This window comes from Lithobates pipiens, unplaced genomic scaffold (assembly GCF_037356315.1).
Source record: "Lithobates pipiens isolate NorthernLeopardFrog02 unplaced genomic scaffold, aLitPip1_a1.2 Scaffold_16, whole genome shotgun sequence".
NCBI lineage: Eukaryota > Metazoa > Chordata > Amphibia > Anura > Ranidae > Lithobates > Lithobates pipiens.
This window is the reverse complement of record NW_027507748.1, coordinates 336294348-336308656: the sequence shown is the minus strand read 5'-3', so window position 1 is coordinate 336308656 and position 14309 is coordinate 336294348. Positions and strand designations below refer to the sequence as shown.

The 14309-nt window shown below is 44.6% G+C and overlaps 1 protein-coding gene across 4 annotated transcripts in view; it reads left to right on the top strand.

The window, feature by feature from the left end:
- Nucleotides 1–14309, top strand: part of LOC143982784 (uncharacterized) — a 181398-nt gene that overhangs the window by 100887 nt on the left and 66202 nt on the right. For all 4 annotated transcript variants that reach the window (XM_077481793.1, XM_077481795.1, XM_077481794.1 and 1 more), the window contains one exon: nucleotides 11430–11657. In XM_077481793.1, the coding sequence (XP_077337919.1) occupies nucleotides 11430–11657 (228 nt within the window). The remainder of the gene's footprint in view (nucleotides 1–11429; nucleotides 11658–14309) is intronic.

Here is a 14309-nt window from a genome sequence, read left to right as displayed (position 1 = left end):
ATGGCTCTTCCCAGGGCCGGCCTTAGGCCTTCAGGCAATAGGCGTCCTGCGAAAATTATTGACAGTGCCCCTCCTAGTGACCACATCCCTCTATATATATTTTGGTGAGATATTCTGAAATCACTCCCATTAACATTCAGTGACTAAGTGTACAACATGACAAACAAACAGTTATTACTTCAGAATAACAAAAGGTATGCTTTGCAATCTGACCACAAGAAAGTTTGTAAAAAAAAAAATCTCTGCAATGTACATATATAAGACTGTACTCAACAAAAGTGTACTGTGCTTACCTCCGTATGAATTTCAGGATGTGTTGTACAGAATGAAGGCCTGTAATGCTGCAAAGTGCTCTGGATGGTGGTCTGGGGAGGCCTGTAATGCTGCATAGTGCTCTGGACGGTGGTCTGAGGAGGCCTGTAATGCTGCATTGTGCTCTGGATGGTGGTCTGAGAGGAGGCCTATAATGCTGTATAGCTGTCAGAAACCATTATATCAGACCAAGACAGAAGTACAGTTAATTCACACTTGTTTAATAATAAAAATAAAAAGAACAAACACAGTGAAAAGATGGCCAAAGTTCAGTAACCCGAATGGATAGTAAGCCAAGCACAAGTCAGGGATCAAAGTAGTTGAACAGCAAGCAGGATCTGTAGCCAGAAGGAATGTCAGCAAAGACAGTCTTTAAACAGGACCGCAGGAGTTTCTTCTGATGTGGCCAAGGCAAAGGCAAAGCTCCTCTGGACTGAACGGCTTAAGTAGGCAGGACTGATGAGCAGGATCATCAACAGCTGGGTAACTGTGGAGAGCTATGGGAGCTGCCAATTAGCCGACAGCTGAGCAGCCAGCTCAGAGAAGAAAGGGCTGAGCCCAGTCCTGACAGTACCCCCATCTCAATGACCCCTCCCCCTCGGAGGACCACCAGGCTTGAGGGGAAAACGTCTATGGAAATCACGGAGGAGGACAGGGGCTTGTTCGTCCAAGGATGAGACCCAAGACAGTTCCTCCGGACCATACCCTTTCCAATGCACCAGGTACCGTATGCACTCACGGAACCTATGGAAGTCAACAATGAACTGTACTTCATACTCCTCATGGTTCTCAACCTGTACAGGGAGAGGACGTGTCACTGGGGGGGGGGGGGGGTAAAGTAGTTGCAGACCAAAGGTTTTAATAAGGAGAAATTAAATATGCATATAAGGAAGGTCTAATGTGTAAACCACTGGGTTAATCCTGCGAAAAATACGGAAAGGCCCACTAAACCAAGGTGTGAACTTCAGTGAGGGAATACGAAGTCGGATATTGTGAGATGACAGCTAGACCCTGTCCCCAACCTGGTAGGAAGGCGCAGGCAGGCGTCTATGGTCAGCATGGAGCCCCAGAGTCAATTAGAGCCTATATCTCGATGGACGACTCAGCCCAAGAAAGGGTGACCGAAACCAGGTGCTTATCCTTCTGGATAACTGGGGACAAAACAACGCCACCTAAGGTTTGTCCATGACAGGACTTCAAGGTTCAGGCCTTCCCTGGATGGGGAGAACAAGACTCAAAAAGTGACCTGCCTGGCCACAATAAAGGCACAATCTCTCCCTCCTCCTAAAGGTTCTCTCGTCCGCAGAGAGACGTGTGAAGCCCAAGTGCATGGGTTCATCTTCACTGACCGTCTTGGTACCAGGAGGCATGTGAGGTAAGGGAGGCACAGGTGTGATTGCAAAGCTCAGAGGCAAATGTACAGGAGGCTTCTGCAAGTGCTGCTTAAAAGAGAGTCTTTCTCTGAGTCTGGAGTCAATGAGGATGGCAAACGTGATCAACTTCTCCAGCTCAGTGGGTATATCTCGGGCTGCTATCTCATCCTTGATGGAAGCCGAGACACCATGAGAAAAAGCAGCCATGAGGGCCTCATTGTTCCAAGCGACATCTGCTGCCAGAGTACGGAATTCAATGGCGTAGTTGGCATCAGTTCTCCTACTCAGATGGACATGAGGCATTTGGCAGCAGCAGCAGAGCACGCGGGAACGTCAAATACCCTTTTAAAAGAGGCCACCAACTCAAAAAACTCAAGACAACACGTTTTTGCGTCTCCCATAGAGGGTTTACCCAGGCCAAGGCTCTTTCAGAAAGCAAAGATATCATAAAGCCTACTTTGCTTTTGTCAATGGGAAATGCCTGGGGCAGCATCTCAAAGTATATCTCAACTGGCTATGAAACCCTCTGCATTGAACTGGATCACCCCCAAATCGCTAGAGAAGTGGAGTGGAACCAGACATACCTCTTATAGAGGTAATACTCGAGGTGGGTGCCTGCACAGAGACTGGCACAGCAGCAGGGATGACCTGCAACTCAGGTTGTACTGGAGCAGCCACAGTGGGAGATTCCAGGTGAGCTGTGTGACTCAGGAGCGTTTGTAACACTATGGCAAACTGATCCATGCTGTGATCTTGCTCATCCAGTCTGTAAAAATTATTACCAACAAGTGGATTGACTGTATCTTCTGAATTCCTGGCCTTCGCCAACTGTAAGAAACCAGGAAATCAGACCGAGACAGAAGTACAGTTAAATCACAATTGTTTAATAATAAAAGTAAAAAGAACAAACGTAGTGAAAACAAAGCCAAGAACAGCAAGTAGGATTTGGAGCCAGAAGGGATTTCAGCAAAGCCAGTCTTTAAACAGGAACGCAGGAGATAGTTTCTTGTGATGTGACCAAAGCGAAGGCAGAGCCCCTCTGGACTGGACGGCTTAAGTAGGCAGGACTGATGAGCAGGATCATCAACAGCTGGGTAACTGTGGAGAGAGATGGGAGCTGGCAATTAGCCAACAGCTGAGCGGCCAACTCAGAGAATGAAGGGCTGAGCCCAGCCCTGGCAATAGTGCTCTGGATGGTGGTCTGAGAGGAGGCCTGTAATGCTGCATAGTTCTCTGGAGGGTGGTCTGAGGAGGCCTGAAATGCTGCATAGTGCTCTGGACAGTGGTCTGAGGAGGCCTGTAATGCTGCATAGTGCTCTGGACGGTGGTTTGAGGAGGCCTGTAATGCTGCACATTTCTGAATAGTAGTCTGAGGGATGGCCTGTAATGTTCTCTGGATGCCAGTGACAATGCCAGTGGTCAGGAGAGGCCTGTAATGCAATCGCACAGTTGCACTGTTGCACTTGCACAGTGTGCTCTGGATGAATGGTGGTCTGAGGAGAGGCCTCAAGCCTGCTTTAACCCCCCTGACCGTATTCCCGTGTCTGGCTTGGGGTGGAATTTTTATACCAAGAGCGGTAACCCCGAGCCAGACTCGGGACCGCATCGCTGGATCCTGGAGGAGGTTTACTTACCTTCTCCCTCGGATCCAGCGTTGTCTCCCCGCTGTACGAGCGAGCCGTGTCTCGTTCAATCTATCACGGAGCCGAGCTCCGTTCCCTGCGAGCGCTGCGACGCACGGGGACGGAGATCGGCGCCAAATTCAAAAAGTGAAACACACAGTATACATACAGTATAATGTAATCTTACAGATTACATTGCTGTGTGTAAATATTTCACATCCCCTTTGTCCCTAGTGGTCTGTCCAGTGCTCTGCATGCAGTTTTATATAATAAAAACTGTTCTTTATGCCTGGAAACTGGAGATTGTCCATAGCAACCAAAACTGTCCCTTTACATCAAAAATGGTTTTAGACCAGCTAGAAAACAGCAATAATAAATTGTAATCACTCGCAGAATTGAGCGATAGCGATTTGTGGGGAGATCTGTCATCAAATACTGAAAAGTAATGACAGTGACAATTCTGCAACTGAGCAAATTTCAGTGTTTTTGATTTGATTACATTATTGAATAATTTTTATTATTGTTATATTATTATTTGGTACAATTATTTATAGTTATTTATTATATTATAATTTATGATTTCATTTTTCAAACTTTATCATACCCAGGATGTCTGCTAGACTCTGGTTTGGACAGATTTAAGAGAGTTATTCCTAAGAATTACAGGACTACAATATAAAACGCCAAATTTTCATGCAAAATAATGGTACCGCTTTTAGCACCTAAAATCCGAAATAATCGTACCGCCAGGGAGGTTAATGTACTGCAATTACTGTACAGCCAATCATACACTGTACACTCACACAGGCTGCTCTGGCTAAAAGAACTTTTAGAATAACGCGCAGAGGAAGCGCTCTGCGCAGGCGGAGCTCTGTGGTGTGATTCAGTCGGTGTGCTGCCCCTCGTTGGACATGTGCCTCCTCCTCCTCCTCCCTCCTTCCAGGCACCCATGTGGAGTCAGTGCCCTCATCATCCCCTCCCTCTTCATCGCTGTAGCAAACCTGGCAGTATGCTGCAGCTTGTGGAACATGACTGCCAGATTGCTGTCCTTCTTGAGCATCCCCTCTCTCTGCGCTCACACTACTGCCTTCCTCTAGCTGAGTGTCATCATCAGAGCCCACAAAACACTGGGCATCCTCCTGGAGCATGTACCCAACACTGTGCTCAAAGAGTTCAGGAGACTCCTCAGGAGGACGTGGTGGGTCTAGGGAAGGAGTCACTGATGATGACATTGAGAGGAGGAAAGACGATGCGTTGGCAGCTGCTTTGCTAGTACCCTGAGACTGGGTGAGAGAGGATGAGGAGGATGAAGAGGGCTTGGTCATCAACTCTACCAAGTCGTTGGCATGTTGCGGTTCAACATGTCCAGCTGCCGAAAAGAAGGACAAGCGTGTCCCATGGCCACGTGCTGATGACAATGCACCGCGTCCACGACCAGCACTGTTGTCTCTAGACACAGAGCCTGTTTGCCCTCTTTTATCGGCTCGCGCCTGTCTGCCTCTCCTCGCTGGCCTTCCAGACATGGTAATGGCCTGAAGGGAGTTGGGTAAAAAAGCAGTGTAATGGAGTCACACAACACCCACTAAGCCCTGCAGATGCCTTTATTATAGAACACCAGAGATAAAGGGGTATACTGTAATTGAGTCACACAACACCCACTAAGCCCTGCAGATGCCTCTATTAGAGAACAGCAATAAAGGGTAGATACAGGTGTATATTGTGCTGGAGGCACAAAAAACCCACTAACTCCTGCAGATGCCTTTTTTATAGAACACCAGAGATAAAGGGGTATATACAGATGTATACTGTGCTGTGCTGGAGGCACACACAACTTCCAATAACTCCTGCAGATGGCAAGTGGGCTCAAATAGAGAAGAGCTATGTAGGTGGATATAGCGGTGTGTACTGGGTACAGAGCACGCAGACAGCACGCACAAGCTCTTAACACTACTGACTGCAAGCTCTATTATAAAAGATAGATCACTAGCTATATAGGTGAGGTGAATATAGCGGTGTATACTGCGGTCAGGGCACACAGACAACAACCACTACACAACAGCAAGATCGAAAATCGTCCGAAAACGATCGGTGTGTACTGTGTTGAAGGTACACAGAACACCCACTAACTGCTTCAGACGCCAACACACGCCAACACACTAAACTAGGCCGCCACGCTGGCGGTCTTATATAGTGTGGGGCGTGTACTACACAGCCTGAGCTATGATTGGCCACAGGCATCCTGCCTGTGGCCAATCATGGCTCTCCTCGCTGCTGGCGCTGTGATTGGCCAAGCATGCGGGGTCACAGTGCATGCTTGGCCAGTGCATGCATCAGTGACACTGTACCTCTTGTCCACCTCTTGGAGCATACGCTGCATGGAATAATGGACAGGGCACTTGAGGCAGAACAGAGGCAGGAAGAGGAGGACTTCCTTGCCTCTCAAGGCCCCCTTTATCCAGACAGTGTTCCTGCTGTGCCACCCATCACACAGGAAGAGGATGAGGAGGAGGAAGAGGAGGAGGAGGATGATTGTGTCAGCATGGAGGTGGAGGCTGGCACTCAGCATCAGCAGCAGCAGCAGTCTTGTAGGGATGATTTACAGTCCCAAGAAACACATGGACTTGTACTGGCTGGCCACTCTCCTTGATCCACGGTACAAGGGTAAGGTTGCCGATCTTATCTTGCCATCGCAGAGGGAGCAGAGGATGAGACATCTCCGGGAGGCCTTGCAGAAAGGTCTGTGCAACGCGTTCCCAGAGACTGGGAGGTTACAAACTCCTGGTCCTGGACAACGTGTTGCTGAGGCATCGGTCAGAAGGAGCAGTGGAGAAGGTGGCCGTCTGACTGATGCTTTCAGACAATTTTTTAGTCCGCAGCCCCAAGGTATGATCGGTTCCAGCAACCATCGCCAGCGTCTGATTTACATGGTGCAGGAATACCTAGGGGCAAGGTCAGACTTGGACACCTTTCCCACCGAAAATCCTCTGGCTTACTGGGTCTTGAGGATGGATCACTGGCCAGAGCTTGCACAGTATGCAATTGAGCTACTGGCCTGTCCTGCATCCAGCGTTCTTTCGGAACGTACCTTCAGTGCTGCTGGTGGCTTTGTTACCGATCACAGGGTGCGCCTGTCCACCGAATCAGTTGATCGACTGACCTTCATCAAGATGAATCAGTCTTGGATCACCCACAGCTACCAAGCACCTGAAGCTGATGTAACCGATTAATTATTTTTGAAATATCACATCCCTTCAAGACTGCCTATGCTGATGCTGAGTGACTGTCCTGTTATGTTGATTGTCTATCCTCTTCCTCCTCCGCTGATATGTTGGAAGAACATTTCTGGTTCTGGGTGATGCCATTAGTCCAATTTTTCTGCCCCTGTTTAACAGGGGCGTTTAAGTACAATTTTTGATGCAATGCTTTGCAGCAGGGCTAATTCCTGCAATAAAACTAGAGTATATGGGAGAGGTTGCAGTGTCGTGGCACCAGCACCAGTGCCTAAGGCCCAATTTTTCTGCCCCTGTTTAACAGGGGCGTTTAAGTAAAATTTTTGATGCAATGCTTTGCAGCAGGGCTAATTCCTGCAATAAAACTAGAGTATATGGGAGAGGTTGCAGTGTCGTGGCAACAGCACCAGTGCCTAAGGCCCAATTTTTCTGCCCCTGTTTAACAGGGACATGTAATTACAATTCTTGATATAATATTTCACAGGAGGGCCCGTTCCTGTGCCCACCCAGAGTAACTGTGAGGACTTATAGTGTTGTGGCACCAGCACCACAACCACCAAAGGTCAATTTTTCTACCACTTTTCAACAATGGCATGTAATTACAATTCTTGATATAATCGTTCACAGCAGGGCGCTCCAGCGCCCAGCAAGAGTCACTTTGAGGGCTTACAATGTTGTGGCAAAACCAACACCTTGTTCCGCCATTTCTGCAGAGCATATAGGGCAGGCCCCTACTTTCAAACATCCAACTTACAAACATCTCCTACTTGCAAACGGAAGGAGACAACAGCAAGTGAGATGAAAAAAGATGGACGACAAAACAAATTATACAGGGGTGATAACCCTTCCCTATGTTTCCCAAAAAGCTTAAAAATAGTTTTTTTTGACTGGAGCTACACTTTAAAAATGTACCAGTTGAAAATTACAAACAGATTCAACTTAACACAACAAACCTACACAGTCCCTGTCTTGTTTGCACCGCCTGTATACTGCTGTTCTGAGTATATAGGGCCTGGGGGCCACACGCATTTCCTTTTTTTAATATGGGTACAGGGTTCCCCTTGATATGCGTACAAGACCCAAAGGGGCTGGTAATGGGCAGGGAGGGCTACCCATGCCATTTTTCTCAATGGTTTTCAACCATATTGCAGGAACCAGATATAACATTAAAACCGCAAGCAGTTTTCAATGATGTTATTTCTGTTTAATGTCATTTTGTGCAGGGACTGTTCTAAACACGGGAAACACGTGGCACTTCACAGGCATACTACAGACACCCCCCAGGCACCATATTTAAAGGAATATTTCACTTTTTTTTCACTTTAATCATCATTAAAATCAGTGCTCACGCCAAAACGGACATTTTTAAAAACATTTTAGGCATTGACCCATGTCCCCTGGGGCAGGAGCCAGGTCCCCAAACCCTTTTTAGGACAGTATCTTCCATATTAGCCATTAAAATTAGCACTTTTAATTTCGAACGTTCGAGTCCTATAGACGTCAATGGGGTTCTAAAGTTCGTTCGAATTTGGGGTCCGTTCGAAAGTTCTGTTGCGAACCGAACCGGGGGGTGTTCAGCTCATCCCTAGAGGGGAGTCCACAACTGTCGTACAACTGTCAGATGGTCTGTGTTCTATTAGTTATGTAGTGAATGTAAGTTCTAAAGCTTGAAATAAAAGCTGAAATAAAATGGCAACACATCTAGAATATTCTTGGACAAAGTGATTAGAGAACATAAACTGGAAAGCAACATATTTAAAATCAGGACCCACATAATAGCGTTGTTTTACTAAAGACAAATAGGCTGTTCACTTTACAAGGAAATTTCCCCTTAGCTTAGTGAGTGTGGTGAAAATTCACTTTGCAAAAAATCAGGGCCGCTGATAGGCCAGTACAACTGGCCCTGTTGTACCGGGCCTGGCCAGCTGGGGGGGCCCGGGAAAGCTGTCCACAGAACTAATTAATGTGAAAAAAAAAAATCCTCCAGCCACCATGACCAAACATTGTCTGTCGGAGTCATCCTCCCCTCCCCCCCCCCCCCCGGTTACTTTTTGAGTTTTTTATTTTTTTTATTTTGAGCTCAATATCTGCAGGTGGCGACAGGGGGGAGGGACTATTTTTTCTATTTCGGGCGTGGAAGAATGTCTCCTCATGCTGGCTCAAGTCCTGGCCAGCATGTTGTTTCCTGGCGCCACGGAGTGATTCCTCTCCCTCTGCTCTGAAGCAGTGAAGCGAGCGGGGCCGCCAGTGGCAGAAGAAAAAAAAGAAGAAGCTGGCATCTGACTGGAGTAGTTTATGGACACCGGCACTCTAGGCAGCAGCAGGATCAGGGAAGAAGTGACTCCTGGGGCCAGGCTAACACAGGTGTGTGCTTGCTTGGGGGGGGGGGGGCTGGGGTGTGTGTGTGTGTGTGTGTGTGTGTGTGTGTGTGTGTGTGTGTGTATATATATATATATATATATATATATATATATATATATATATATATATATATATATATATATATATATATATATATATATATATATATATATATATATATATATACACACAGTGGTGTGAAAAAGTGTTTGCCCCCTTCCTCATTTCCTGTTCCTTTGCATGTTTGTCACACTTAAGTGTTTCGGAACATCAAACCAATTTAAACAATAGTCAAGGACAACACAAGTAAACACAAAATGCAATTTGTAAATGAAGGTGTTTATTATTAAAGGTGAAAAAAAATCCAAACCATCATGGCCCTGTGTGAAAAAGTGATTGCCCCCCTTGTTAAAACATACTATAACTGTGGTTGTCCACACCTGAGTTCAATTTCTCTAGCCACACCCAGGCCTGATTATTGCCACACCTGTTCACAATCAAGGCATCACTTAAATAGGAGCTGCTTGACACAGTAAGGTCCACCAGAAGATCCTTAAAAGCTACACATCATGCCGAGACCCAAAGAAATTCAGGAACAATTGAGAAAGAAAGTAATTGAGATCTATCAGTCTGGAAAGGGTTATAAAGCCATTTCCAAAGCTTTGGGAATCCAGCAAACCACAGTGAGAGCCATTATCCACAAATGGCGAAGACATGGAACAGTGGTGAACCTTCCCAGGAGTGGCCGGCCGCCCAAAATTACCCCAAGAGCGCAGCGACGACTCATCCAAGAGGTCACAAAAGACCCCACAACAACGTCCAAGGAACTGCAGGCCTCACTTGCCTCAGTTAAGGTCAGCGTTCATGCCTCCACCATCAGGAAAAGACTGGGCAAAAATGGCCTGCATGGCAGAGTTCCAAGGAGAAAACCACTGCTGAGCAAAAAGAACATCAAAGCTCGTCTCAATTTCTCCACAACACATCTTGATGATCCCCAAGACTTTTGGGACAACATTCTGTGGACCGATGAGACAAAAGTGGAACTCTTTGGAAGGTGTGTGTCCAAGTATATCTGGCGTAGAAGGAACACTGCATTTCATAAAAAGAACATTATACCAACAGTAAAATATGGTGGTGGTAGTGTGATGGTCTGGGGCTGTTTTGCTGCTTCAGGACCTGGAAGACTTGCCGTGATAAAAGGAACTATGAATTCTGCTGTCTACCAAGAGATCCTGAAGGAGAATGTCCGACCATCTGTTTGTGTACTCAAGCTGAAACGAACTTGGGTTCTGCAGCAGGACAATGATCCTAAACACACCAGCAAGTCCACCACCGAATGGCTGAAGAAAAACAAAATGAAGACTTTGGAGTGGCCTAGCCAAAGTCCTGACCTGAATCCTATTGAGATGTTGTGGTATGACCTTAAAAAGGCCGTTCATGCTCGAAAACCCTCTAATGTAACTGAATTAGGACAATTCTGCAAAGATGAGTGGGCCAAAATTCCTCCAGGACGCTGTAAAAGCCTCATTGCACGTTATCGCAAACGCTTGGTTGCAGTTGTTGCTGCTTAGGGTGGCCCAACCAGTTATTAGGTTCAGGGGGCAATCACTTTTTCACACAGGGCCATGATGGTTTGGATTTTTTTTCACCTTTAATAATAAACACCTTCATTTACAAATTGCATTTTGTGTTTACTTGTGTTGTCCTTGACTATTGTTTAAATTGGTTTGATGTTCCGAAACACTTAAGTGTGACAAACATGCAAAGGAACAGGAAATGAGGAATGGGGGCAAACACTTTTTCACACCACTGTATATATATATATATATATATATATATGTGTATGTATATGTGTTTTTTTCTTTTTTTTTCAAAATAGTTTATATTTTTTTGTTTTTTTTTTAAAGTAAAAACCGCAGAGGTGACCAAATACCACCACAAGAAAATAAATATCACTTGTAGACAAGCCTGCACTTTTTTTCAAGGCGAGGTCTGGGGAGGGGCCAGGGGTGGGGCTAAAGGAGGGACCAGGGGCAGGGCCAAGGGTGGAACTGAAGGGGGCCCCGTCAGGTAGGCTGTACGAGGCCCCGTGATTTCTATCAGCGGCCCTGCAAAAAATACTCAACCACATGAAAGGAAAAAACTACTAAGTACTTTTGCTTGTACATGACTGGATGATGGAAGACTGAAGCTAAAGAATTTTATTTGATTTTAAAATTTTTAAACCTGGCATCAGTGTGTGGCCACATCAGCAGCTCTGAGTATAGGAAAATAAATATTTGGATTCTTATGAACCAAATGGTACTTCTTCTGTCAGTCATAATTTTCAATTAGGCCACAGCTTCTGAAGAGTCTGTAACAAGCAAATTCAAGAGATTTTTCACTTACCAAACATTGTTATAATGAAAACAAGTCTTTTTTTTGCGGTTACAAGCTTCATGTTTATGATTATAAACTAGAAAATGATATTCAAACTATATGAATTGATAATAGTAAAAATGACAAAGCATCTTCTAAATCAATATTAACAGGATGAAGAGTCATAGATGTTTCCGTGTGTTTGTTCCTAATTCTCCAATGGATTTGAAAGTTGGAAGCAGAGTAAAGGTTATTTTACCATGTGGCAAAGTTGGCACTGGAGCAGTGTGTAAAATCGGACAGTTGCCTGGAAAAGTGGAATTTCAAGTGGGTGTGGTCTTGGAGTTGCAACAACCCCAGCATCAGCCAGGAGATATTAAAGGACAAAGCGATGTATCCAGGTAACGCTCTTCCACATTATTCATTTGGATCTTTACAGGACTTGTACAGCATATACTTTGATCTTCACAGGACAGCACTGCTCTTCTTTATTCGTAATTCTGCACATGCTTAACTGACACATAATACAGAATATGTAAAAAGACCATCCATAACATTGAAAGAAAAAAACAATATCTATAGAGTATGTATACTCTGTTAGAGGAATGATGCTTCCTGGATTATTAAAAATATTAAGATGTCCTTTTTTTAATTACAACCCCCCCTCCATGTAGTACCCAGGTCTCCCTCACCAGTTCAGAGGTTGCCAGGCCCAACACCAGTTCCGGCCACACCAACGCACATAGGCTCAGTATAGAGGTTGTTTTTCTGTGGATTTATTGCAGCAATCAACAGGAGAGAGGGATGAAGAGGCAGGCAACTCCAAAATGGTAAACAGAAACAGGAGAAACAGAAACTACTCACAATGTCCATGGACAGCTGTCCCCCACCAGCTTCCATGCAATACTCTTTTGCGATAAAGGATCCCCCTTTTAGGCCCTCTTCCACAGGTGATATCATCCAATAAATATCTTTCAATCCAGATTCCTTCAGGCTCTCAGCCAAACACATGCTGACGTCTGACATCAGCTCTTCAATACACAGGCTGTATCAAAGGGGCAGCAGGCCCTGGAGGAAGACACTGCTGAACAGGCCTCCCAACCATTAACTTTCCAACCAGCTACCTTTTTGGTACCCCCTCCCATGGATTGGCTGAGGTCAAATAAATATTCATAACTTCAGTGGCTGACCCTCCTACTCTATCTTTGCAATCTTTAGACCCAAAAACAAAATTTAGCCTGATTACCACAGAGCACTACATCTACATTGTTTGAGTTCTCTAATTGCATTGTGCATGTCATGTAGACACTTCAAAGATCCTCCTGTGGTCGTCTGTTCCCTCAAACAATAGCCAAACATTATCATTTTATTGTGGTGAATACTGCATGACTATACATTGGCACAGCTCCTTGTAGCCCACCTCTGGAGAACCCAGAAAAAGGTGACAACACTACAGCGGAACTGTGTCATCCTAAAAGGCATTGTCTGTGGATACATCTTACTGGTATGATTTCATTAATGACAAAGCATTCCAAAAAGAATTACATTTTTGCCATTACAGGAACATTTACAACACCATATTTACATTAAGTGTTTGGGTTTAGATACACTTTAAGTTTATGGCCTGGTCCATGAATTTGCAGTGGTTAAGTGTTTGTGATTTATTTTGTGGTGTTTGCTGTTTTGGTTTCTGTACAACTGAAAATGGTTCTATTTGCTTGCAGTTTAGATATTGTTATAGTAGACATAGGTCATGGGTTTTGTGAAATTTATTGATAAGTATTCTTTCTCAAGCTTTGCAAATCTGCCCACTATGATGCAAATTGTTATGCTTTTGCTTCTTGCAAAACAATTTAAGATTCTTCTTGCTTCTTCTTTACTTTTTTTACTGGTATCAAAAATGTACAAAAGGAAGGCAATAATGTCACTGCTATATGACATGTGGATATGCAGGGATCCCACATCAGTATTTGTCATGGAATTTTGCTATAGAAACTATGGCATAAAATACTGTATATATTCTGTTCTGAATATACATCATATACCTTCCTAAAGCTCAACTCCAGGAGAATGAAAAAATCCACCCTTTGCAGTGGGGTCCCCTGCACTGCAAGGGTTCATTGCTTGGATAGCCTAGGGGCAGAGGAATAAGGAGAAAATACCTTACTCAATCCAGCAGGCTCCCCCCAGTGCTACGATCGGTCCCACTCAGCTGCTCTGGAATCTGCGATTGACTCTGTTCACATTCCAGACTCCTAAACATACAATACATACAAGGTTATTGTCCCTGTATTGATGCCAAGGCTACACCTATAGACCGGAGCTTGGAGTGAAGGAGTAGAACGCTAGAGCCGGCCTGAGTGGGAAAATAGGTAAGTAAAGCTGTACAGTAACCCCCAACAAACATTTAACCCTTGCAAGTGGAGGACCCCACTGCAAGGATAGACTTTTTCATTTTTATGGAGTTGGGCTTTAAACAGAGGTTCTAAGATATGTTCACCCAGATGAACACAGTTGTGCAATGTGTGTTTTTTCAAACCCTCACGATTATATTCCTGCTTTGGTTCCTCTTATTGTGTAAAATTAAGAGTGAAAACACACTTGACCTTCACAAATGGTGTCAATAAAGACTAATTGAAAAAACACCAAGATAGGATCAGCTCGTTATAAGTGAAATAAAATAGTGAAAGTAATTAAAAATTAATTAAACCGAGCTCTGTATGAATAATTACAATCCCAATATGCAAAATTTTCAAAGATTGTGACTGCAAAGAATTTATACAAATATAATAGTGTCCCAAATGGTGCATAAATTGCACCAAAATATAAATGCAAAAAACTGTGAAAAAAACTGTGATGCAATAGAGTTCATTAAATTTTCAGTGCTCTATGATGTATTCCGAGTCTTGGTTAAAATATTCCACATCAGATGTGACTCCCTGAAGACGTCAGAGCTTGCTGATGAAACATGTATGGTATATGTATTGAAACACATCACCTCCGCTTGTAACGCAGCCTGGAATGCTGATGGGGTTTTTTCAAACATGTGGAAG